The 26,487-nt window shown below is 40.4% G+C and overlaps 1 protein-coding gene across 3 annotated transcripts in view; it reads left to right on the top strand.

Annotated features, from left to right (window-relative positions):
* Positions 1 to 4,581: 4,581 nt before the first annotated feature.
* Positions 4,582 to 26,487, top strand: part of dscc1 (DNA replication and sister chromatid cohesion 1) — a 37,305-nt gene continuing 15,399 nt past the window's right edge. Inside the window, exons 1-6 of one of the 3 annotated variants that reach the window (XM_043688974.1) lie at positions 4,582 to 4,881; positions 10,977 to 11,145; positions 13,250 to 13,384; positions 14,881 to 14,971; positions 18,173 to 18,311; positions 25,411 to 25,463. In XM_043688974.1, coding sequence (XP_043544909.1) covers positions 4,688 to 4,881; positions 10,977 to 11,145; positions 13,250 to 13,384; positions 14,881 to 14,971; positions 18,173 to 18,311; positions 25,411 to 25,463 — 781 coding nt within the window. In that variant the 5' untranslated portion in view covers positions 4,582 to 4,687. Of the gene's footprint in view, positions 4,882 to 10,762; positions 10,874 to 10,976; positions 11,146 to 13,249; positions 13,385 to 14,880; positions 14,972 to 18,172; positions 18,312 to 25,410; positions 25,464 to 26,487 lie in introns of those variants that run through there. The other 2 variants (XM_043688973.1, XM_043688975.1) reach the window with 2 other exon arrangements.

The following is a 26,487-nucleotide window of genomic DNA, read 5'->3' on the forward strand; positions in this document are numbered from 1 at the left end:
GGAGTGTTGCTGAACAAAGAGACCTTGGAGTGCAGGTTCATAGCTCCTTCAAAGTGGAGTCGCAGATAGATAGGATAATAAAGAGGATGTTTGGTATGTTTTCTTTTATTGGTCAGAGTATTGAGTACAGGAGTTAGGAGGTCATGTCGCGACTATACAGGACATTGGTTAGGCCACTGTTGGAATATTGCGTGCAATTCTGGTCTCCTTCCTATCGGAAAGATGTCGTGAAACTTGAAAGGCTTCAGAAAATATTTACAAAGATGTTGCCAGGGTTGGAGGATTTGAGCTATAGGGAGAGGCTGAACAGGCTGGGGTTGTTTTCCATGGAGCGTCGGAGGCTGAGGGGTGACCTTATAGAGATTTACAAAATTATGAGGGGCATGGATAGGATAAATAGACAAAGTCTTTTCCCTGGGGTCGGGGAGTCCAGAACTGGGGGACATAGGTTTAGGGTGAGAGGGGAAAGATATAAAAGAGACCTAAGGGGTAACTTTTTCACGCAGAGGGTGTTACGTGAATGGAGTGAGCTGCCAGAGGATGTGGTGGAGGCGAGTACAACTGCAACATTTAAGTGGCATTTGGATGGGTATATGAATAGGAAGGGTTTGGAGGGATATGGGTTGGATGCTGGCAGGTGGGACTAGATTGGGTTGGGATATCTGGTCGGCATGGACAGATTGGACCAAAGGGTCTGTTTCCATGCTGTACATCTCCGACTCTATGAGTCTATGTCCAATGACTTGATCCAGGGACATGAATTGAGCTTTTGCGAACTCACTCTTAGTCAAATTTGTCCCCAACCTGTTTCCTGAAAATTCCAGTAGATCTTTTCAAGTGTGGCATCCAAGTTCATATCCAGCCTCAGTGAAATAAAATGGAACTGGGATTCTGTCATGTGTGATGACAAAAACTCCAGAATCAGAAACAAATTGAAAAATATCATAACTATGAAGGAAGGACAATTTGATTTCAGCCCCACATTCTTCCATATACCATTATTCTTGTATTGTGCATCATACTGTTTTCCAGTACTGAAGATGATTGTCACTGCTTTTCTTTGCCTGCATAAAATGTCATTGTACTTCAATGTGATGTAGATGTGTAAATCCAGCTTAAGGAATATGATATAGTAGTTATCACTGACAATTATTGACAAAATGTGAGATCAATATTCCAGGTTATAATTAGAAAATGAGAAGGCAGAGCAATGTTGATTTTGAACACATATTACAGCATTAGAATGAATATCAGTAAAGGTGATCAGGTAGTAGCTTTTTGATGGGTGGAACCGAGGAACACAAACAATGTCATACTTTGGAGCAATTTGTTAATTGACATTTTGACCATAATAATAGAGCAGTAGACTATATCAGGACAAGGTTGAGAGAAGATTATTCCAGCTATAGTGTTGTTATAATGGGAGATTTTAATTTTCACATAGTCTGTGAATTTCTTCAGTGTATTTGAAGACATGTTTCTGGAATAGAATGTTCTGGGACTACAAGCACACAGATCATGACAAAATTAGTCAGTCTTGACCTGAGATGAATCCCCTGAATGGTGTGTGGACCCATACCTCTGCTCATATTCATACCCACAATGTATGAATTGTGACTAATCCTGTGGCTGGTCTTAAGCTTGGTTTAGAAATGGAAGATGCAGAAATGGAGGCTGCTGCAGACCTTGAGGAATCCCTCCCTCTGCATCTCTGTGGAAAAGAAAAAGGAAGTTCTTCACCAGAATCTGATTTACTTTGAGACAGTTAGAGTCATAGAGATGTACAGCACGGAAACAGATCCTTTGGTCCAACTTATCCATTCCATCCAGATATCCTAACCTAATCTAATCCCATTCGCCAGCACTTGGCCCATATCCCTCTAAACCCTTCCTATTCATATACCCATCCAGATGCCTTTTAAATGCTGCAATTGTATCAGCCTCCACCACTTCCTCTGACACCTCATTCTATACACGAATCACCCTCTGCATGAAAAAGCTGCCCATTAGTTCCCTTTTATACCTTTCCCCTCTTATCCTAAATCTATTCCCTCTAGTTCTGGACTCCCCCACACTAGGGAAAAGACTTTGTCTGTTTATCCTATCCATGCCCCTCATAATTTTATAAACCTCTATAAGATCACCCCTCAGCCTCTGACGCTCCAGGGAAAACAGTCCCAGACTGTTCTGCCTCTCCTGGAGCTCAAATCCTCCAACTCTGGCAACATCCTTGTAAATCTTTTCTGAACCCTTTCAAGTTTCACAATATCCTTCCAATAGGAAGGAGATCAGAATTGCATGCAATATTCCAAAAGTGGCCTAACTAATGTCTTGTACAGCCACAATATGACTTCACAACTCCGATACGGAATGCTCTGACCAAAAAAGGAAAGCATACCAAACGCCGTCTTCACTATCCTATGTATCTGCAGCTCTACTTTCAAGGAGCTATGAAACTGCACTCCAAAGTCTCTTTGTTCAGCAACACTCCCTAGGACCTTATCATTAAGTGTATAAATTCTTTTCTGATTTGCTTTTCCAATAAGCAGCACCTTGCATTTATCTAATTAAACTCATCTGCCACTCCTCAGCCCATTGGATCATCTGATCAGGATCCCGTTGTAATCTGAGGGTAACCTTCTTAGCTGTCCACTACATTTCCAGTTTGGTATCATCTGCAAACTTACTAACTATAATCTCTTAATTTCACATCCAAATCACTTACAGAAATGACAAAGTAGAGGACCCAGCACCGATCCTTGTGGCACTCCACTGGTCACAGGCTCCAGTCTGAAAAGCACCCTCCACCACCACCCTCTGTCTCTATCTTCAAGTCAGTTCTGTATCCAAATGGTTAGTTCTCCCTGTATTCCATGAGACCTAACCTTGCTAACCAGTCACCCATAGGGAACCTTTTTGAATGCATCTTTTTATATCCAGAAGTGCTCTTACACAAACTGACTGTTTTCTTCCCCATTGCCAAATCACCCATGGTATTTACCTATTAACCACTACCAGTAAATCGCCCATGTTATCCAATTGATTAATTTATGTGCAAAGTCTGCTAAGGGCAATGCAGACCATCAAAAGTGAGGGATAGGGAGGGGCTGAATCAAAATGGAGTTGGAAGGAGAAATAAAGCACTCTTCCTCCCTGTAGCGTCCACCTGTCTCACTAAAGGCATCAAGATTATTAGTGGCACTCCCTTTCCAAGGACCAGAAACTGATCATACTGGAAGTCAATTGCCTTCAGCTGCATCCAGTAGCATCCATCCTAAGGAGCTGCTATTCAAGAATTTACAAGGATGTTGGTGGACTGAGCTGGATGTTATGGAGGCTCTGTGACTGTGAGTTTCCTGATATCTGGACATGACTGAAAACTCTGGGCATGAGCAGACAGACTCAACCCCGTTTAAGATAATTAAGAAGAATCGACAGAAACTATATCTGCTTATGGGGCCACAATCCACAGTCAAGCAGAATAACTTTGAAACTCTGTACGCCAGTAAAGACTGATGTCAGGTAACATTTCTAAACACAAAGAGAATTTGAGAATTATTTACACACTCCCCCAGAGCATTACTGAGGCTAGATCGACAGGAAATCTTAAAACTAAGATTGATAATTTTTTGTTAGAAAAGCATATTAAGGACTGTGAAACTATGGCTATGTGTATGGTAGTGTGGACAGCCATAACCTAATGAATTTGAGGTTCTGAAGAAGGGTCACTGAACTCGAAACATGAACAATGTTTTCGCTCCACAGGGCATTGTTGTGTGATTTTTAACTTTGTACACCCCAGTCCAATACCGGCATCTCGAATCATGTCTCTCCACAGACACTGTCAGATCTGCTGTCACAAGTTCCTCCAGCGATTTCTGTTTTTGTTTCATAATCTTATGCATAACTGAACAGGCTGGAGGATCTGCATGCCCTCCTCCTATTCCTGGGTTCCAAATCAGTGTGTCAATCACTTTGGGATATTGTTGCAAAGTGAGGCATAAATGAAACTCTGCTTCCTGCTCTTGTTTCAGTTCTGCTGAATGTCATTGGATATTAGATCTCTTTGCCCCTCCGCTGAGACCAGTATTTATTTAAAATTTCCGGCATGTCGTATGTTGATTTGGAAGACGAAAAGGGCAGAATTTTCGCAGCTTTGTGGAGGAAAGCTTTGAGGACAACAGGATCAGAACAAAAACCTCGGGGATAGGAAGCGGGATATAAGGGACAGGATAAAACCACCCAAGCAGCAATAACAATTACAACCTGCTCCCCCAAATAGCTTCTGGAACTATTCTAGTAAACCCTTTCTTCACGCTTTTTTTCTGTCAGCCCAACAGCAACATCCCATTCATTATAAAAAAAACCCAAAAGAACTGAGGATGCTGGCAATCAGAAATTGCTGGAAAAGCTCAGCTGGTCTGTGGAGAGACAGCAGAGTTAACGTTTCGGTCTTTGTTTCCCATTCATTTTATCTGTATTTAAAACTGTTGGTATTGATCAGGCAGACCTCAGATCACAGTTGGGCAGCTTTAAACAGAAGTGGCGCGATGTTTCTTTTTTTGAGGAAATAGGCATTCTCCCGCCTTCGGCTCGGATTGGATACAGTATCTTATTGCTGAAGGTTCCGGTGGCCGGCTCCTTTCTCTTGGTTCCCTGCTCTGTCAATCAGTCCCCCTCTGTCAACATGGAACAGCGCGGTGTTGAATGTGAGAGGACTCTGCCGCAGATTCGCGCTACTTTACAAGTCGCCAAATTGGACCCGTCCGAGTTAAAACCAACAGTCCAATGCCTATCCTTCAGTGAGAGATGCAGTTCGGAGGATTACTGTCTCATGGAAGTGGACGAGACGCTCTGTAAACACATCGAGTCCGGGCAGAGGTAGGGTTCCTGCTGTGACACAGCTCAGCGTGCACAGTTTTGTCTTTTTGCCTTGAAATAAAACCAGAAAGTGCCCTAGAAACTCAACAGCGTCTGGGGAGAAGGAGAGAGATTGAATGTTTCGAGTTTGGAGATGCCAGTGTTGGACTGGGGTGTACAAAGTTAAAAATCACACAACGCCAGGTTATAGTCCAACAGGTTTATTTGGAAGCACTAGCTTTCGAAGCGCTGCTCCTTCAGCCACAACCACCTGATGAAGGAGCAGTGCTCGAAAAGGTAGTGCTTCCAAATAGACCTGTTGGTGTATAACTTGGTGTTGTGTGACTTTTAACTTTGTTTCAAGTCTAGTGTGACTTCGTATCAGATATGAACAGGAAAGAACTGCAGATGCTGGAAATCAGAAGCAAAAATTGCTGGACAAGCTCAGCGAGTTAATTTTAACTCTGTTTCTCTCTCCAAGATGCTACTAGACCTGTTGAGCTTCTCAAGCATCCATAGGACTTTGCTTTTGTGTGTCTCTTGACCTTTTCACTGGCAACAATCTAAAGCAGAATTCAAACTTTCTTTGTCTCTCTGGAACATGACCATGTATGCAATGCTAACTCCAGGGACCACACGTGTAAAGTTCAAATACATAGCCTCCAATGAGGTGTTTTATTTTAAAACAGCATTAACAATTGGTGTCTTTTTCATTCAACATGGGAAGTAACCATACAGTGCTAAAGAATAAAATCAAATTCAACCTCAGAGAGATGAGTGAAAATGTAATAGAGAGCGTTGTGTTGTGTTGATGGTGGACAGGCTTTGGGAAGAAGGAATCTACAAGATCCTTACCCTCTAATCTGCGCTTATAGCCACAGTTTTTAAATGGCAATTTCATGGAGTCATACAGCATGGAAATGGACCTTTCGGTCCAATTCACCCATGTCAACCAAATCGCCCAAACTAAACTAGTCCCACTTGCCTGTGTTTGGCTCATGTCCCGCTAAACTTTTCCTGTTAATATACCTATTCAAATGCTTTTTAAATGCTGTAACTACCTGTATCTACCACTTCCTCTGTTCCTGGTCCTTCTTAAGCCCCATATACTGAGGGAATTCAGTGAAGGTAATGCCAATGAACACCAAGGAGTGATGGTTGGATTCTCTCTTGTTGGAGATGGTCATGGCCTGGCACCTGTGAGGCACAAATGTTACTTGGCACTTGTCAGCCTAAACCTGGACGTGATCCAGATCATGCTGGACATATACACATTCTGCTTCAGTGTCTTAGAAGTCAGGACGGCATGGTGGCTCAGTGGTTAGCACTGTTACCTCACAGCACCAGGGTCCCAGGTTTGATTCCAGTCATGGGCGACTATCTGTGTGGAGTTTGCACATTCTCCCTGTTAAGTGCCCAATCCAATCTTCTTTCGAAACCATTGGTCATTGCTGTTTCCATCATTCTTACAGCAGAAAGTTCTACGTTATTCCCACGTGTTGCAAAATAAGTTCTACCTCATTCTTTCTGCGTCTATTGCCCAAGATCTTTAATCTGTGCCCCCTGAGTTCTTGTATCATTAGTCACTGGGCACAGCTTTTTCTTGTGGACCTTATTCATACCTGTTAGAACCTTGCAAACCTGAACCAGTTCCACCCCCTCCTCAATATCCTTTGTGTTCGCAAGGTTTGTAGCTCAGGTTGAAGTTTAGGGTGTAGGTTTCCTCGCTGAGCTGTAGGTTTGATATCCAGACGTTTCATTACCTGGCTAGGTAACATCATCAGTGGCGACCTCCAAGTGAAGTGAAGCTGTTGTCTCCTGCTTTCTATTTATATCTTTCTCCTGGATGGGGTTCCTGGGGTTTGTGGTGATGTCATTTCCTGTTCATTTTCTGAGGGGTTGATAGATGGCATCTAGATCTATGTGCTTGTTTATGGTGTTGTGGTTGGAGTGCCAGGCCTCTAGGAATTCTCTGGCATGTCTTTGCTTAGCCTGTCCCAGGATAGATGTGTTGTCCCAGTCGAAACGGTGGTTTTTTTCATCCGTGTGTAGGGCTATGAGGGAGAAGGGGTCGTGTTTTTTTTGTGGCTAGCTAGTGTTCGTGTATCCTGGTGGCTAACTTTCTTCCTGTTTGTCCTACGTAGTGTTTGTGGCAGTCCTTGCATGGAATTTTATAGATGACGTTGGTTTTGTCCAACCACAATGCCATAAACAAGCACATAGATCTAGATGCCATCTATCAACCCCTCAGAAAACGAACAGGAAATGACATCACCACAAATCCCAGGAACCCCATCCAGGAGAAAGATATAAATAGAAAGCAGGAGACAACAGCTTCGCTTCACTTGGAGGTCGCCACTGATGATGTTACCGAGCCAGGTAATGAAACGTCTGGGTATCAAACCTACAGCTCAGCGAGCAAACCTGCACCCTAATCCTTTGTGTTTTTTTCAGACATCACCTTGTAGCTAAATTGCTCGATCCGCCAACTATTCTGGTAAGTTCCCCTGTAAATTCTCAAGAGTCCTCAAATCATTCCTCAAGCATGGCGACTGGTTCTGGTTGTCATACTATGGTTGTGGCCTAACCAGAGTTTTAAGAAAGGTCAGCCTCACTTTTCTGCCTTTGAACACAATATCTCTTTGAAGCCCAAAATCCCATGTGGTTTGCTGGCCACTCGCATTATTTCTTGCCATCTTCGAAGACCTGTGCTTTGCTCATGTCCCATCCGGCACAATTTTGATAATCAATTTTTTATGTGCCAGGGAAGTTCTTCTGCATGCATTTCACAAATTCCCTGCCCCCTTACCCATTTACTCTAACAGTATTCCAAATGATACAGTAAATTAAAGCCCCACAGTATCATCACCCAACTGTTCTGGCATATCTCTGATTTCTCTGCAGATTTGGTCCTCTATCTTGCTCTCGCTATTTGGAGGCTGATAGGACACTTCAGCAGCACAATATACCAATTTTGCTTCTCAGACTGAACCAGATTCTGTCTTTGCCCCTTTTAGGATATCTTCTCTTTCCTACACTGCAATGTCTTCTTTAATCAGTACTCCAATACATCTCCCTTTTTCCCACCCTGTCTTTTTTGAACATTTTAAATTCTTGATAGCCCTCACCATTTTAACCCACTTTTCCACTATTGTTGCTACACAATATTTCCATGTGACTATTTGTGCTTCATCAGTGTTAGTTCATCACACTTTGTGCATTTATATACATGCTGTAAACTTATCGTTGTATGCCACATAGTCCTCCTTAGTTCACTCCTATGGAGTGTAGTACGTCTCCCTTCTCCATTACTGGCTGACGTTTTCACTTTATACTTGTATGCTTAAGCTAAATCTTCCAATTTAGTTTAGATTCTCCTCAACCACGTTAGCGAACCATCCCACGCAGACTTTGGCTGTGGCCTTGTTGATATGTTACCCACCCTTTGATAGGAATTGGTGACTCCTGCCCCAGAACTGGTCTCAATGTCCAAAGAATCTGAAGCTCTCCCTCCTGCACCATGCCTCAAGCTATGCGTTGGTCCTCTGTTTTTCCCATTTCTCCCCTCAATTGCTGCAAAATACTCATTGTGCTATTTTTTAATATCCTCCCTCAATTTTGAAATCTAACTATCGGGCCTCAATATCTGGCTGTTGTTTGCCTACTCCCTTCCTTCGACAGAATAACCTTGACTCATTTATGTGATATTCTTTATTCTGGCACTAGGGAGGCAATGTACGATGCAGGACTCATCGTGATTATGATCACAGTTGATGGTAATACTGCACATGTTAGGCCCCAGGGTGAGAGCTGGCTGGATAGACTGTATGCTGAAAATGTGTTGCTGGAAAAGCGCAGCAGGTCAGGCAGCATCCAAGGAACAGGAGAATCGACGTTTCGGGCATAAGACCTTCTTCAGGAATGAGAAAAGTGTGTCCAGCAGGCTAAGATAAAAGGTAGGGAGGAGGGACTTGGGGGAGGGGTGTTGGAAATGCGATAGGTGGAAGGAGGTCAAGGTGAGGGTGATAGGCCTCCTTCCACCTTGACCTCCTTCCATCTATCACATTTCCAACGCCCCTCCCCCAAGTCCCTCCTCCCTACCTTTTATCTTAGCCTGCTGGACACACTTTCCTCATTCCTGAAGAAGGACTCATGCCCAAAACGTCGATTCTCTTGCTCCTTGAATGCTGCCTGACCTGCTGCGCTTTTCCAGCAACACATTTTCAGCTCTGATCTCCAGCATCTGCAATCCTCACTTTCTCCTGGATAGACTGTATGTTTATTTTTGCTATCTGTTTACTTTGGTGGTTAGTCACTGAATATATTCAAGCGGCTCATATTCAATGTCCTTATAATAAAAGGACATCAAAGTTTATTATACACAAAAGGAAAAAAAAGTCCCAAATTATATTATACTATACAAGAACTACTTTAAATTGATTACAAATTTATTACAAATCTCAGAAATAAAGATTGAACCCTCTTCTCCTCAACAACAACTTTACAGATATTCAAACCTCAGTAAAGTGTCATCCCAACCTCACTTTTAAAAGTCCTTGTTTAATTGACATGTTTGTAATTGGTTTCTGGAGCTTTCTTCTTAGCTTTGAGCAGTTTCCTGGCTAGTCCTTTTATGAGGTTAGCACTTCAGCCTCCATTGTCTCCTATCGACAGACTGAAACTCTCAGAATCTTGGGATGTTTTTCTCTTACGCAACCCAAGACCTTTTCCTCAGCCCTGACTGTTGGGAAACTGCTAAAACATCAGCACCTTCTTGCTTTGACTGAACCTTCTGACTGGTTCTGGCTTTTCTATGATTCTGGACTCCTGTGATGATGCTGTGGTTTTAACAGCTTTTCATTTTATCTTTTTCTCTCCTCTATGAATTGTTCACCTTAAGATATACTCCACTGTGTGAATCCTCATGCAAAATGCATATACCAACAAATTTCCAACATCATTCATGGAACACCTAAAATGAAACTAAAACCACATCTTCTCCTTAATACACACAGTATAGAAATACAAGTCAAACTTAAAGCTATATATAGCTCTATCAGTTAATAACGCAAATTTCCAAACAATAATAATAACATAATATGAGGCCTCAACACAGTGATGGTTACAGAAATACCTCTCTGTCATCCTGACTATGGAATCTCCTTTCATAATTGTTTTTCTGTGTTCTTCTCTGTTCCCTCGTGTGCAGTTACTTGCCCATTGGTGCCATGGATTAACCTGCAATCTTTCTTAGTATTATTTCCAGCACTCTCCAGTTTGAGTACCTGTCTGAACTACATTATTATACTTTGTACCATTATAGTTAGCTATACAATACTATTTTTGAACTCTGTTCCCTTCAGATGCTCATCATTCCTCAGATGTTGTGTTGAGGTTTCCACGTACCACAGGAATTGGAAGAAACAAGTTCCAGCTCACATGTCCTAAAATAAAATCTGTTCCTTCTTTCACAGGCTAGTTGGACGTTGTTTTAAGTATTAAATTTAATTAATGGCTCTAGACCTGCTCCATGCTCATATTCTTATTCAGTCAGTTATTGTCATGTTTATGTTAATTGATGCTTCTAATTACTCAGCTCCTAACTTGAATTAAAAGTCATTTTCTAGGGGTTGAGAAAGAGAAATACTCACCAATCAATCATTTCACTGCTTTCCTGAGACAGCACACTATTTTTATTGAATGCAGTTAGTTGGCTCTGAACCAGCTAGCTTTTTATATTCGCTGACCTATCCCACTGTGCACTTATTCTCAACACTACTGTTGCCTGTCTTTTACTCTCCTGCCTGGTCTCACTCTGACCTCCTGCTTGATGCTGCCACTTGGTGCTGTTTTACCTTTCCACTGGTTTCACTGTGCACTCACACTCACTGCTGCTACTGTCTCTCTCTCACTGTGCACTCATTCTCTGTTATCCTTCTATAGATTTTGTTGTGCTCTTGCTCATGTGGTAATTTAAGGTTCTTAGGCTTCTATTGACTTGGAGATTTGAGTGGTTTGTTTTTAATGTTTTGACATTTTCAGATTGAGCAGTTATAAATTTAGCCTTATTAATTAATGCTTAAATAGCATTCAGTATGTTAATTTTTTGCTTTCAGCTTGATTATTCGAGGTGATATGGATGAACATGCTGTGCTGTGCAGCGAAGATAAAACGTATGATTTGAAGATTGCTGATACATCAAACATGTTGCTCATCATACCTGACTGCAAAACCCCTGATCAACTTGGATCTGAATCAAGCTCAGAACATTTGATACACTGTCAGGTGAAGTCTTTATGTAAACAAGGATTTCTTGAAGGGATAATTATCTTTCTGCACATAATTATTTATTGAGATACAATGGTTTAAAAATAAAATCTCCAAATGTGACTACTGCTGACATGGCCATCATGTATTGTCTATTCTTCGTTGTCATGAGAAAAAGATGGGCTGATGTTTTGAACTGGTGCAGATAATTTGCTGCAACTAAATGGCTTGCTGGGCCTTTCAGAGCACAGATAAGAGATAAGTACATTGGTATGTTATTGGAATCATGTATGAGTCAAGATTAGAGTGGTGCTGGAAAAGCACAGCAGGCCCTGGAATCATGTATGAGCGAGGTTGAGTTAGGATGGATCCTCTTTCCTTCAGTTCGTGTGAATTAGTCTGCCATTAGTGGCTTAATGACAGTCTGCTATGTTGGTTCCTTCTGTCACCATTGGCTTAGAAGCTAATTGCCTAATAAAGTCCTGTAAGTTAATTCCCTGATCTAGGCTGAGAATAGTAGCAGGAGTGTCTTCAGGTGGGGGAATTTCAGAATTGTGACCCAGCAACAATTCATCTTTAAGATTCTTCATAAAATTTTCCTGCATGAACAAATTCTTAATCAGTTTCTTAATGTCTACTTTAAAAAAAATCTAAAAGAACTGAGGATGTCATAAATCAGAAACAAAACCAGAATTTGGTGGAAAAGGGCAGCAGGTCTGACAGCATCTGTGAAGAGAAATCAGGGTTAACCTTTCAGATCTGGTGACCCTTCCTCAGAACTGGTTTTGGTTCTTAACATTTATTCTTTGACCCTGTCAGTCTTTGACTGTATTTGTGTGAAAGCAGTTTTGACCACTTTTCCACATTAAGGTCTTGTATAAATAGAAGTTTTGTGTTATGATATTCCATGATATTGTTACTGATTCTCAGTAGTAAAGGTTGAAAGGCTGTAAGGTTCTGTTCCCTTAAACCTGATGATTTGTGCAAGTGGATCCTATGGATAACACAGTTATATTCACTGTGACAACAATGTGACAATGCTGCAGGAATTTACCTGTAATCTGGTGGCAGGGAGAGCAATCTTGTGGATTGCTTATGGTTTTTGATGGAACAACAGCATCCTTTATCACAATCAAAACTTGAGCTTCTTTGATGGTGGACAGACTTAGTCGTATTTTGGTGTTTACTAATTATTGAAAGCAGCAGTTCAAATCAGCAACTGATAAAATAATAGGATGTAGGACAAGTGATTTGGAATATTTAAGCTCAGATGTATTGTAAATCTATAAGACCTGCTGAGATCACGCTTGGAGTATTATTTGCAGTTCTGGATGCTACTCTATAGGAAGGATGTGAAGGAGGATAAGAAAGTATACTATAAACTAGATTATTGCTTGAATCATGGGACTAATTTCTTTGGAACAGGAAATCATAGGTGGTTTAATAGTGATTTCAAATTGTGAAGGGACGGAACAGATTAAGTTTAAAAACAGTACGGTTTTGTGGATGTTGGAAATCTGAAATAGAAGAACGATGAAATAGTCAACAAGTGAGGTGGTATCTATGGAGAGGGAAACGGAATTAACATTTAGGCTGCTGGCCTTTCATCAGGACTGGAAACTGTTAGATATGAACAGGTTTGAAGCAGAAAAGGGACTGGAATAAAACCAAGGGGAGAACATTGTGATTGGCTATAGTGCAGGGATGACTGGAAAAAAAAATGATGGCAGTGTAAGATTTAAAGAAGAGGGATGTGGAAACAAAAGATTGGTTTGGAATAAGTTTAAGTGGTTGGACAGAATAGTGGAGAGGAAAAGAAGCCTGGAAATTTGACAGAGAATAAAGTTTGTGGGGCCCAGGAATAAGGCTGTGGAAACATTTTTGAGTAAATGAAACAGTGTAACATGCAGGTTATATACAAAGGGTAAGATAATTATTTGGAGTTAAATGAGAAGTATAAGTAGATTCTTTGCTATCAATTTAAATATAAAGCTGCAGAAATAATACACTTCACCTTCAAAACGAACTGAGATTGCGTCATTCATCCTCAACGAACAGTTATTTATATTTCCAATAATCTAGTAGTGTTTGTTTTAATTTAAAAATGCTTTGATTTGGACAGATTTATGGTTTTGCTAAAAGCTACTGGGAATTAAAAAGAACTCGACCCAAATTGAAGAAGTTGAAGAAACTTCTAATGGAAAACCAATATGAGGGGCCTTCGAGTGAGAAAGAAAGAAATTCAACGTATTCAAAGGTATTGTCAGTGTATATTTTTCCTTTCAGACTATTCTATCCAAAATGTAGAAGAGTGCATCACAAATCTTATCCCACAGATACTCCATTTTGAGCTTTTAAAATTACTATGACACTTTAATGAGAAGTATGAGTGTTAGGGCAGAGAGATGTTGGAGTCATGAGCTGCGGGGTGCTAGAAGCAAGGTGCTTAACCTTCAGGAATTTTTAACAACCTACTTTTCCATTGCCCCTTTGGAGCAGGACTCAAAGATCATGTCCAGCATTTTATTAAAAAGCACCTCACGGCTGTGAAACCTCATTTGGAGGTCTACGACACCCATTTCTGACTGTTCCACTGTTTGGGAAGTCCTGAGATAAAATATATTTTAACTCTGTGTTTTGAACTAGAACTTATTGTTGATTTTATGAATTCCTCAAACTAATAATGCTTAGGATGATTGTAACAGCCATCAGACTGTCTAGCTTGAAATCAATGACCTCAGCATAAACCATGAATTAAATGTAGAACTATTCTGGTCTTATCATCAAATTTGCTGAACTATGAAGAGTAACTTTTAGCTCAGTTGATAGCATTCCTGTCCTTGAGTCTGAATGCTATGTGTTTACATACACTCTAGAGACTTGAGCACAAGAATTTAGGCATTGAAACACAGAAGGAATGTTATACTGCCTGAGGTGCTGTCTTCTATACTAGATATTAAACAACGACATCAGCTGCTTTCCAAGGTGGATGGGTGGATGTAAATGATCCCATGGCTTTATTTCACACAAGTTCAGAGTAATTTTCCCAAGTATCTGTGCCAGTAGTTATCCCTTGATCAATGTATTAACACAGAATAACTCGCCTTCATCACATCGCTGTTTGTGATATCCTGCTCACATTGATTACAAATTTTCTATACTGCAACAGTGACCACACATCAAAAGCACTGAGTTGATTATGCTTTGACACATTGTGAGAGGCATTATACAAATGCATTACATTCTTCTTTTAATCTTGTGTGAAAAGCTGCATAATTTGAAGAATAATATAGTGGGGAAGAATATCTCCAACACAGAAAATAATTGTTACATTTCCAAGTTTATAATAAAGTTCATATGATCTTATGAGGGAGAATTTTATTGAAGATGTCAATCTTCATTCCAAGCCCCTCATTTTTCAGGATGTTTATCTGGGACCAACACAACAATTGATTTGCTGGGTGAGCAGTAAATGGCTGTCAGGATTTATACTGGAATTTTAGGTGACAACTGAGTGGGGAGTGAAAGCCAACAATAGGATGGTTCTTTCTTTGATTGTGAAGTTACACACAGTGTCAGTTCACAGGTCCACTCCAACTCCTGAGATAAATTAAAACTGCAAGCTGCCACACTGTGAAGCATCATGCTTCCAATGTGCTTTTCCTTCGATGTGTTGCTTTGCCAAAAGTTACGAAATTTAATTTCTGACATGTTTGTCTTTTAATTGAAACTGCTGTTTCCTTTGCATTGCAGTATACAAAGGAAGATTTAATGGAAAGGATTCAAGCCAGTGAACAGGAAATAATGCAGCAATTACAGCAGATACATGCATGCAGGATTGAAGGTAAATTTAAAGTGTCGAGTATAACTCATGGTGTTGAATTTCCACAGCAGTTTCTCTTACTCATCTGATTTGCTGTAGAATGACAAAAATAATGTAAACACCATTTATTTTGTATTTACACAACCTTGTATTGAGATTATTGTGAATGAGTAGAAGAAACATCTGCAGAAATTCAATCTTGGTGTCTTCAATTCACCAGATGAGATGACATGTCCTTTATTAGACTAACAGGTTAATGCAGAATATTGCTGAGATATAAATAGCAGAAGGTTCCCATGGTCAACCATTATTTATTTCAGTCCAGGTGACATTAAGCAGCAGCTGAGTGGGCTGATTGCAACAAAAGCTGTGGGCCTGGACAGAATCCAAGCTGTAAGATCTTGTATCAAGAGCGGTACTGATGGATTCTTTGATAATTGCATTGCATCTTACAATACTGAGCCATCGAAATTGTAAAGGTCCCAGACACAAGCCATTGTCATGTCAGCCGACAGTAAGGATGATGGTGAAATGTTAGCCACACCATCTCTTCTGCTCACTATCATGTGATTCCTGAGGGAAAATGAGGTGTGAGGTTGAGATGGCTCTGTTCTCTTTACTCCCCACAGTAGAATTAACAGAAAATATTTACTAGACAGTGTTCATCAGGTTAAGTGGCTGGGAAGTTGCCCTTACTTTTGGAGATATACCCATGAGTTGTTAACATTTAGAATGGACCAATTAGGGCACCTAACTGAGAAACCAAATGGTGTTGTTAAACTGAGCGTTGTGAATATAGTTTAATGTTACCCAACTATCTGTGGTGTTGTGTATTCCGAGCCAAAACCTTTAGTTCGGCCTAACACAAAAATTAATCTCAAGTTGTTAGTTACAGTGTGTATGATATTCAGTTCACAGTATGCAGAATGATTATGTTAGTAAATGAAAAAGCCCTGGTCAAGTTCTTCGGTCAGTTAATTCTTCACTATTGAAGGGTGTTATAACCACCTTGGCACATGAAGGACCCATAATGCTCTTGTTGATTTAAATACTCTTCTAAGGTCATGACTGATTTCTTCTTGAAAATATTTATTTGAACGATCATTCTTTAATAAATTATTTGTAGGGAAAGCAACATCATTGAAGAGGGTTGGGCTTTGCTTTGCTGAAGCATTGCTATTTTTTGTCTATGATACCTGAGCTGCTGGGTTCATGTGATTCTGTCGACAATTATTCATCACTGTTGCAGTAGCTCCGGGGATAAGTTTCATTGGTGCGTTAATGCTTTCTGGAAAAGGCTGCACTCATGCTGTTGTATCTCATCCTCTTTAAAACAAACAGCTTCACTGATTAATGTGGTGTCTGTTACTGCTAGGAAGCCAGAATAATATTTATGAGGGTTAAGTTAAAATAGCAAGCTGTGCATTTTTATTCTTCTTTACTGATATGACTCCCTGGAGTCGCAGGCTGGAAATTAAACCCAGCTATTCCAGGAGTTGATACAAAGGTAAAGAATTTATAAAGCACATAAAGGTCCCCAATTTACTTACCTTTCAAAGCCACATTGTTAGAAAGAATGACCCCAGTTTCAGTATTGAACAAGAATTACAATTTATTACAAGTAATTAGATTCCAGCTACAGGTAGCAGTCCAGGATGGTGGCTGGCGAGGGATAAGCCGTCTTAGAGCAATGGCTGACACGGGGAAGCTGACCCAAAGCAACGGCCAATGCGGGAGAAGCAGACCTGGATGGAGGCTGGCACAGGGGAAGCTGTCCTGGAACTTATCTTGGAGCAGCTGAGAACCAGTGCAGAGTAGGGAGGGTTGTTGGGCTGGGTTCTGGCATGGGCAGTCAGACCACGTGGGGAAGCCCCTGCATTGAGCTGCTGCAATGTAATGTTTATGTGGAATTTTTTTTTATCTGACTGTAATGTCATTCCTTTGACTTTGTCTTATTTCTAACTTATTCTTTAAACTCTATAAAGTAATGCAGCTACTTTTCTTTTCATTCCTCTTCTGTATCTAAGATTCTGTGTCTAAGATGGTGCCTTCAAGAGGTAACATTGTAAAACTTTTCACTACAATCCTGCGCTTCTGAAGTGGAGTACATGTGACAATCAAGGATATTCTATTCTATTTTAAAGTTATAAACTATCAAAGTATAATACTTCTAATAAAACTCAAATCCTTTTTTAAATTCCCCCTCATGCACACACAGGCAAATAGACTGGGTTTAATAGGTTATGGACAAGAGGGGATAGATTGGAAAAACAGTTCAGTTCCCAGGTTTTATTCTTGAAATAATCTTTATGACTTCTGCTGGTCAGTACCTTGCTTCAGTCACCTTTCTCCAGCGCGAAAGTGAGAGACAGAAACTGATTAGTTCACTTACAACAAGTCTCTCACAGCTTACAATGACTTTTGCAGGAAAGATAAACTTTTTTTTAGGTTTGCAGTGAGTTTTGATTAAAGAGAACACAGAGAAACTGCTCCTGACCTTGGGAATACTGAACACTTTTCTCTATTTCTAACTTGCTGTTCGCTCCAAGTTACGCAGTTACCTGAGAACCAATCTGTTGTGATTGGAACAAGCTGGATCTTATTGACTCTGAGATCCTTGATTGGGGTTGTTAATCTGGGCTAATCAGAAAAGCTCTGGCTAACCAATATAAACAGGAAAACTGGTTGAATGGTAGGGTGTGGGCCTGGCTTTGCCATTCCTCTCCCTTGTAAAATTGCTGTTTCTCTGTATACAACTGTTAATTGTTTTGTAAACTATGTGTTGTCTAATAAAATTAAAAAAACAGGAAATTAGAATCTCCTCAGTCAGTGTACTGTGCACAAGCAAATAAAGGTAGAAACTTGGTGACAGGATACCGCCTCTGTGCAGTTATTTCACAATCAACAGTTGTTGGCAGGCAAAAAGAAATTGCCATTGATAACTTGTCACTAGTCTACAGACTGGCTAACTTCTTATTGGCACCAAAAACTACATCAGTCCACCTTCTCAGGTCAAATTGTCTCCGAACTGTCCAAACAGCTGTTTCCACAATGCAATGGGTATCAGGTTACTTTCTTGAAAAACTGCAGCCTCCTCTTTCAAATGCTGGTTTTTAAACCCACTTTTTCTTGTTTCAGTGCCTAATTTTTAAAAAGACGCTAAACTAAAAGATTTGGACCATATAGTTTTACCATACCCCTTTATTTCCCTTTGCTAATTAGGGTATTGGAGAATTTTGGAATTTGAATATGAAATAAAGCTGCTGAGCCATGTGACCCAGTTGGTTGATTCTGAGTCATGGTCTTTCAGTAAGATTCCTCTCGCTATTTGTCTACAAGAACTGGAAATTCTTGAACCCAGGTGAGTGACACAATGCAAATAAACCATTGGTGCTGGTGACTGAAACTCACTTTACTGTTGTTGAAAGGCGATGTGATGTTGTTTCTGGTCATAAACTTTGACACAAAATAAAGCTGTCTTTCAGGGTTATTCTGAAAAATGCCTTGTCCTTGATTTTAATTAGACAGTGGTAAACTTGATAATGTCTAACTGATTGTTGGTAAGTGTTCATAATTTGCTTGTATCTTTGATGATGTACTGAGGGGAGTCTTGATGGTAAAAACAGATAAATCTAATTTCTCTCAGCATATCACAGTTCATGGGATAGTTTTCAAACTCTTCCAAAGCCAGTAATGCAAATTTCAGTTTTAATTGGTCATTAAAGTCATGATTAGTCTTGGAAGAGTTCACAGAATCATGGAATAGATATAGCACAGAGGGAGGCCATTCGACTTGTCACATCCATGCCTCAAAAACAACAAACCTTTCGGACAACCTCCACTTCCTACGTAGACTTGGAAATTTCCTTCAACTGCTTATCTAATTCCTGATTGAAAGCCACAGTTGACTGTCTCCATTATATTCCCAGGCAGTCCATTCCAGATCGTAATTGCTAATTCTGTAAAAAGATTTACTTCATGTCTCCAAAGTTTTTTTTTGCTAATCTTTTCAAATCGTTGTCCTCTGGTCTTTGAACCTTCAGCCACTGGGAACAGCATCTTTTATTGTCACTGTTTAGATCCCCGTTACGTAAAACATCTCTCCTAAAATCTACTCTCAACCTTCAATAATCCCAGCTTCTCCAATGCATCCACGTTACTGAACTCCCCCAGAACAATTCTCTTCATTGAATTACAGATTTGTTACAGTGCAGAAGGAATCTATTCAGTCGATTAAGTCAGCTCTGCAAGCATTTCGACCAAGTGTAAAACTCATACCTTTTCCCCATAACCCTGCATGTTAATATTCTACTTAAGTAATCATTCGGGTCTTAAATGAATGCCTCCAGTCTCTACATCACTTTCTGGCAGTGCGTTCCAAATGAGCCACTTGTATTAGAAAGTCTTTTTCTCACCTTGCATTTAATTCTTCTGCAAAACACTTTTAAAACAATGCCTTCTGGTTCTTGATCCTTTTGTGAGTGGGAACAGTTTCTCTCTGTCTAAACTGTCAAGACTGCCATGATTTTGAAAACTTTCCATCAGATTTTCCCTCAGTCTGCTTCTCTCCAAGTTTCAACTTCTCTAATCTACCTTCATAATTGAAGTTTCTCATCCCTGCATCCATTCTCACAAACTTCTTCTGTGCTGTCTCTCTGATGATTCACATCCCTCCAAGTGTTACACCAGGTACTATACACAATACTACAGGAGAGGTCTAAGCAGTGTCCAGTGTAAGTTCAATATCACTTCCCTGCTCTTGTATCCAAGCCTCTGTTAATGAAGCCAAGAATACTGTATGCCTTTTTACCATCTCTGTCTACCTATCCTGCCAAGTTTAATGACTTATACACCAAAACACCCAGGTCTCTCTGCACCTGCACACCCTTTATAATAGTACTCTTTATTTCATACTGTCTCTGTGTTCTTTGTACCAATGTGCATCATCTTGCACTTCTCTGCATTGAACTTCATCTGCTACCTCGCCATCAATTCCACTGGATTGTCAGTGTTCAAAAGGAGCTCTGCACTGTCCTGCTTACAATTGTTCCAAAGTTTGTTGTTCTAGGAGCATAGGAAAAAGAGTTGGCCACTCAGCCCCTCAAGCCTGTTCCACCATTTAGTAAGATCACAGTTGATCTGTGGTCTAACTCAGTTTCTCTGCCTTTGCTCCATATCCCTTGCTTTACAAAAATGTATCTATTTCAAATTTAACATTAATAACTAATTCAGCAACCATTGCTTTTTGTTTGGAAGAGATTTCCAAACATCTACCACCCTTTGTGTGTCAAAGTGCTTCCTAATGTTTCTCCTGAATGATCTGGCCCTAATTCGCAGACTCTGCCCTCTAGTTCTAGAATCCCAACAAGTAGAAATAGTTTATCTTTATCTACTCAGTCTTTTCCTCTTAATACCTTGAAGACTTTGATCAGATCATACCTTAACTTTCTAAATTCTAAAGAAATCAGGCCTAATTTGTATAATCTCTCCTCATAACTTAACACCTGAAATCCATGTATCTATAGATTAGATTAGATTACATTACATTACAGTGTGGAAACAGGCCCTTCGGCCCAACAAGTCCACACCATCCCGCTGAAGCGCAATCCACCCATACCCCTACATTTAGTCCTTACCTAACACTACGGGCAATTTAGAATGGCCAATTCACCTGACCTGCACATCTTTGGACTGTGGGAGGAAACCGGAGCACCCGGAGGAAACCCACACAGACACGGGGAGAACGTGCAAAACTCCACACAGTCAGTCGCCTGAGGCGGGAATTGAATCTGGGTCTCAGGCGCTGTGAGGCAGCATTGCTAACTACTGTGCCACCGTGCTGCCATATCATTCTTGTCAACTCCAAGATGACTCTATCCTTCCCACGTGTTGCTGTAAAGATCTGTCCACAGTACTCCAAGTGGGATCAAACCAGGATTGTGTATAACTGCAGCATAATGTTTGCATCCTTGTACTCCAATCCTCTAGATACAAAAGCCAGCATTCCATTAGCTTACTTGACTACCTTCTGCACCTTTTCATGACATTTTAAAGAGATATGTATGTGGACCCTCAAGTCTCTTTGGACATCCACCGCATTTGACTTCATACCATCTAGAAAGTATCATGATCTATCCTTTTTCTGTCCAAAATGGAGAATCTCACACTTACTTACATTGAATTTCATCTGCCACAGTTTTGTCCATTTACCTAGTGAATCAATATCCCTTTGTAATTCTATGCTTTCATCTACATTGTCGACAATACTACTAAACCTTGTGTCATCAGCAAATTGGACATCTGACTTGGATATCGATGTAATTATCCGAGTCATTAATAATGTGAATAATTAAGGCCCTATCACAGACCCATGTGGGACGCTGCTGGTCACGTTCTGCCATTTGCGTACCTATCCATTATCTTTACTTTCTACCTGCTATTTGACAAATTTCCCAGCCATGTCTGTAATTTGCCCTCAATTCCATGGGTATCTAATTTAGTTGACAGTCTCTTATGTGGGATTATATCAATGTTTTCTGGAAGTCCAGATAAACAACATTCATAGACATTCCTCTGTCCACTACCTTAGTCACCTCTTCAAAGACATAAGGGAGGAGCTGGCCAGGGTTCATTGGAAGGGGAGCCTAGCAGTGAAGACAGTGGAGCAGTAATGGCAGGAGTTTCTGGTGGTAATTCAGGAGGTACAGCAGAAATTCATCCCAAAGAAGAAGAATGATACGAAGGGGAGGACAAGGCAACCATGGCTGACAAGGGAAGTCAGGGGCAGTATAAAAGGAAAAGAGAAAGCAGACAATGTGATGAAGATTAGTGGGAAGCCAAAGGATTAGGAAGCCTTTACAAACAGCGGAGGGAACAAAGCAAAAGGCAGGAAATTATCAGCTTGTTAGCCTGATATTCGTCATTGGAAAGATTTTAGAATCCATTATGGGGCGGCATGGTGGCACAGTGGTTAGCTGTCTGTCTTTGTGGAGTTTGCACATTCTCCCCGTGTCTGCGTGGGTTTCCTCCGGGTGCTCCGGTTTCCTCCCACAGTCCAAAGATGTGCAGGTTAGGTGAATTGACCATGCTGAATTGCCTGTTGTGTTAGGTGCATTAGTCAGGGGTAAATTTAGGGGAATGAATCTGGGTGGGTTGCTCTTTGGAAGGTCGGTGTGGACTTGTTGGGCTGAAGGGCCTGTTTCCACACTGTAGGAAATCTAATCTAATTTAAAATTTAAGGATTGCAGCGTGTTTGGTATTGCTTAGGAAAATAGGGCTTAGTCAGCATGGCTTCGTCAACAGGAGGTGAAGCCTGACAAATCCGTAAGAATTCTTTGAGGAGCTAACAAGCAAGTTCTATAAAAAATGAGCCAATAGACGAGGCCTGTTTATATATCTAGAAGGCCTTTGACAAGATGCTGCACAGGAGGCTGCTAAATAAAATAAGAGCCCATAGTGTTAGGGGCAAGGTACTGGCATGGTCAGAGGATTGGCTGACTGGCAGAAAACAAAGAATAGGGATAAAGGGGTTTTAGATTAAATTGGGCGGAGGTGGGTACTGCAGATGCTGGAGATTAGAGTCAAGATTAGAGTAGTGCTGGGAAAGCACAGCAGGTCAGACAGCATCCGAGGAGCAGGAAAATCGATGTTTCGGGCAAAAGCCCTTCATCAGGAATGAGACTCAATCCAATTTTGCCTGAAAGGTCGATTTTCCTGCTCCTCAGATATTGCCTGACCTGCAGTGCTTTTCTAGCACTACTCTTTGATTAGATTCCCTACAGTGTGGAAACAGGACCTTTAGCCCAATAAGTCCACACCGACCCTCTGAAGAGCAACCCACTCAGACTCATTTCCCTACATTTATCCCTGACGAACGCACCGAACACTATGGGCAATTTAGTATGGGCAATTCACCTAACCTGCATATCTTTTGGACTGTGGGAGCACCTGGAGAAAACCCATGCAGACACCGAGTTGTCCGAGGTGGGAATCAAACCCAGGTCTCTGGCGCTGTGAGGCAACAGTGCTATCCACTTTTTCAGGATGGCAGCCAGTGACTAGTTGAATTCTGCAGGTTTCAGTGTTGGGACCACAACCATTCACTGTTAACAATCTGGACAAAGGAATTGAGAGTTTTATTGCTCGGTTTACAAACGACACAAAGATATTTGGAGGGGCAGGTAGTGTTGAGGAAGTGGGGAAGTTGCAGAAGGTCTTGTAGAGATTAGGGGTGTGGGCAAAGAAATGGAAGATGGCATACAATGAGAAAAAGTGTGAGGTTATGCACTTTGGTAGGAAGAATAGAGGTATAGTCTAAATGGGGAAACAATTTATAAATCTGAAGCACAGAGGAATTTGGGAACGCTAGTTCAGGATTCTCTTAAGGTTAATGTGCAAGTCCAGTTGGTGGTTAGGATAGCAAATACAGTGTTAGCATTCATTTTGAGCAGGTTATAATACAAGAGCAGCCATCTAATGCTGAGGCTGTATAAAGCTCTGGTCAGATCACATTTGGAATATTATGAGCAATTTTGGGCCCTGTATCTAAGGAAGAATGTGCTGGCATTGGAGCAAGTGCACAAGAATGAATCCTGGGAATGAATCCTGTAATAAATATGAAATGTTTTTGATTTTGTAACAAAAACCTAATTAATAATCAAAAAAGTATACACAAGGGATTAAGCTTTATTATTTGCACTGCTTCTGTAATTTGTATATCATTTACATTGCAGTTTGCAAATATTTGAAACACAGAATAAATATTTTTCAGGAAGACTTTTTTTCAGTTATTCATCTACCCCTACAGGAATTAGCAATTCAAAATATTTGGCACATGTAACCAAACAATTAGGTTCCAAACATCCTATGTGTTGGATGTTCCGAGATAGATGCTGCATTTTGAATGAATATATGGCAGGAACAGTGATTCCTTGGTTTGCCTTTCAGTTTTGTCAATGGTCGACTAGTTGGGTACTGCTGATCAATCAGTCTTCATGTATGACAGAAGTGGACTAAATTGCTGACTGTTTAGTGTTTTATCATGGACCAGGTTTTGAAAGTTATTGTAAAATATCAGTGGCTCTGATGCTTCAGGGAGAACTGCAGATTGTAGTTGCTGTAAATAAATTCTGTGTGTTGAATGCTGTCATTTGCGTAATTAATGTAAGCTAGTTGGTTAGATCTGATAGGCAGGTAAACGTACACTATCAAACACAGAATTATGTACATGAGTCAGTAACAACATTAATAAAAACAGAAATTGCTGGAAAAGCTTTGCAAGTCTGGCAGCATCTGTGAAGAGAAATCAGCATTAATGTTTTGGCTCTGGTGACCTTTCCGCAGAACTCTTCACAGATTCTGTCAGACCTACTGAACGTTTCCAGCAATTTCTGATTTTGTTTCTGATTTATAGCTTCCACAGTTCTTTCAGTTTTTATTAAATAATAAGCTTCTTCTACCTGAGAATTGGCACATAAAGGAACTGTAGTGTGTAGCAGTTGTGAAGTTCACTTCTGTGAGCAGCCATAATACTAAATTGACTTTTTAAGTTATGATTATTTAGGTTTGTAGCAGGGGAGAGTAGTCTCATTGGGCTCCTGTGAGATAGCACACTTTCTCTAGCTTCAGAATCATCTTTCTTGATCCTTAGATTTTAGCCAACCAACAATCTATCCATGCAATCATTATCCTTGTCAGGTGCTCCTTATCTGTTATCTTATGAAACGCCTTTAAAATTAGATGTACCATATGCTGTGCATTGTCTTTTGTCAACCCGTTTTTTTCAATCCCTCATGGAATTCTATAAATGTTGACAACATGATCTCTGTTGCAGAGATGCATGCTTACCGGATTTGAATAACTTGTGTTTGTCCAAGTGCTCAGCAGTGTCTTCATGTAGTATTGAACAACAGCTGACCGAGAAATCGTGGCTTTTTTTTTTGTTTCATAAGAGTGATGTCACAGTTTCTACCTTTCTGTCCTCTTGTATACTTCTAAAAGGATTTTGGAAAATTACGATTCGACAATTGTTATTTCTTCCTTTGTTTCCCTTTAAGGGCTCTCGGGTAGAAATCATTTTGCAGTCGTTTATCCACCTTTAAGTTTGAATAATTATTTTCTCTATAAATAATAAGCTCCATTCACATCACAGTTTTTTTTTGCTGCACAATCGCATTTAACCAATGCAGATTTCCTTTGTGCAGCTTTCCTGTATTCTTTATATTTCAGCTGGTTTTCTCTCTTATGATTCAATCTGAAACTATCAAACGCTGCTTTATTTCAAATCTGATCTCATCTCCCTCACCAACTTTGAAAACTCAGTATAAAATTTACTCCCTTTCTACCTTAACTTGATTTATTCTATTTTATTTCCTTTTAAATATTTCCCAACTGTTGAAGTACAGTTCTTTAGTCGGTTTGTTTCTCATATTAAACTATGTGCTTGTGCCTTTTCCCTTCAGGGAGATGATAGAACATTGCCTTAATTGTTATGGCAAAAGATACACAAATGAAGGTAAGTGATCTGTACAACTTGATTGATTGAATTTCATCGATTAAAGTGGAAGTTTATAGTTGGGTATATGTTCGCCATGTTGTTGCGTTGTGATGTCTGTGGCAGAGTTGTGGAGCAGTGATGTGATCCATTGACTGTAAAATCATTGCTCTTGATTTATAGCACGCTGCTATTGCTGTTCAGCTCATACATTTTCAGTGTTCCAGCTTGGGCAGGTAAGCACCTCGATTTCAAGTACATCTGGTGCTTTTGCTAGTATGCTCTTCTTTGCTCCTTATTGAATTATATTTTGTCATTTGGCATGTTGATGGAGTATTGAAGAATATGGTAGGGTAATGAAAGTGCAGATTGCTGCTGACTTACAATTCTGCCATTGCTGACAGCCCTCAGGACATCATGGATGCGCAGTTTTGAGGTGCTGAACCTGTTCTTAATCAATCCCATTTACTATGATTTTAATGTCACAAAATGATGGAAGGTGGCATCAGTGTGAGGTTGGGACTTGGTTTCCAAAACAATACTCCTAATACTGTCATGGACAGACACACCAACAGGAAGATTGATGGTCATTAAGGCAAGCCAGTTCTCTGAACATTAATGATTCAAGTCCAGGGACAAATAGATACTTCAGAGCTTTGTCGATAGTGGTGGTGCTTGGTGATGGCAATTGAAGGCAGTTCAGTGTCCTCATTCCCCTTCGTGGCTACCACTGAATTTTGTTTGTAATGGAATAGCATTGATTCACCAGCTAAAGGATGGTGATAGTGGGTATTCAGCTTGAGGTTTTCTTGACCAACTTCTTTGACATTGGACTGTAAGAATTGATGGAATCAATGTTATAAACTTTCAAGACCATTCCTTCCTAACTGTGGATCATTATGCCACTACCTCTGTTGGGGGCAGAAATTCTCCAGCAAGTGAGGAGCATATAATCCAACATGGAAACGCTGAAAATGCCCCATAAATTAGCTCAATCTCTTCTTTGCCGGAGTCATCAAAAATAAAACCTTAGTTATAACGATGA

Source organism: Chiloscyllium plagiosum, chromosome 4, assembly GCF_004010195.1.
Source record: "Chiloscyllium plagiosum isolate BGI_BamShark_2017 chromosome 4, ASM401019v2, whole genome shotgun sequence".
Lineage (NCBI taxonomy): Eukaryota > Metazoa > Chordata > Chondrichthyes > Orectolobiformes > Hemiscylliidae > Chiloscyllium > Chiloscyllium plagiosum.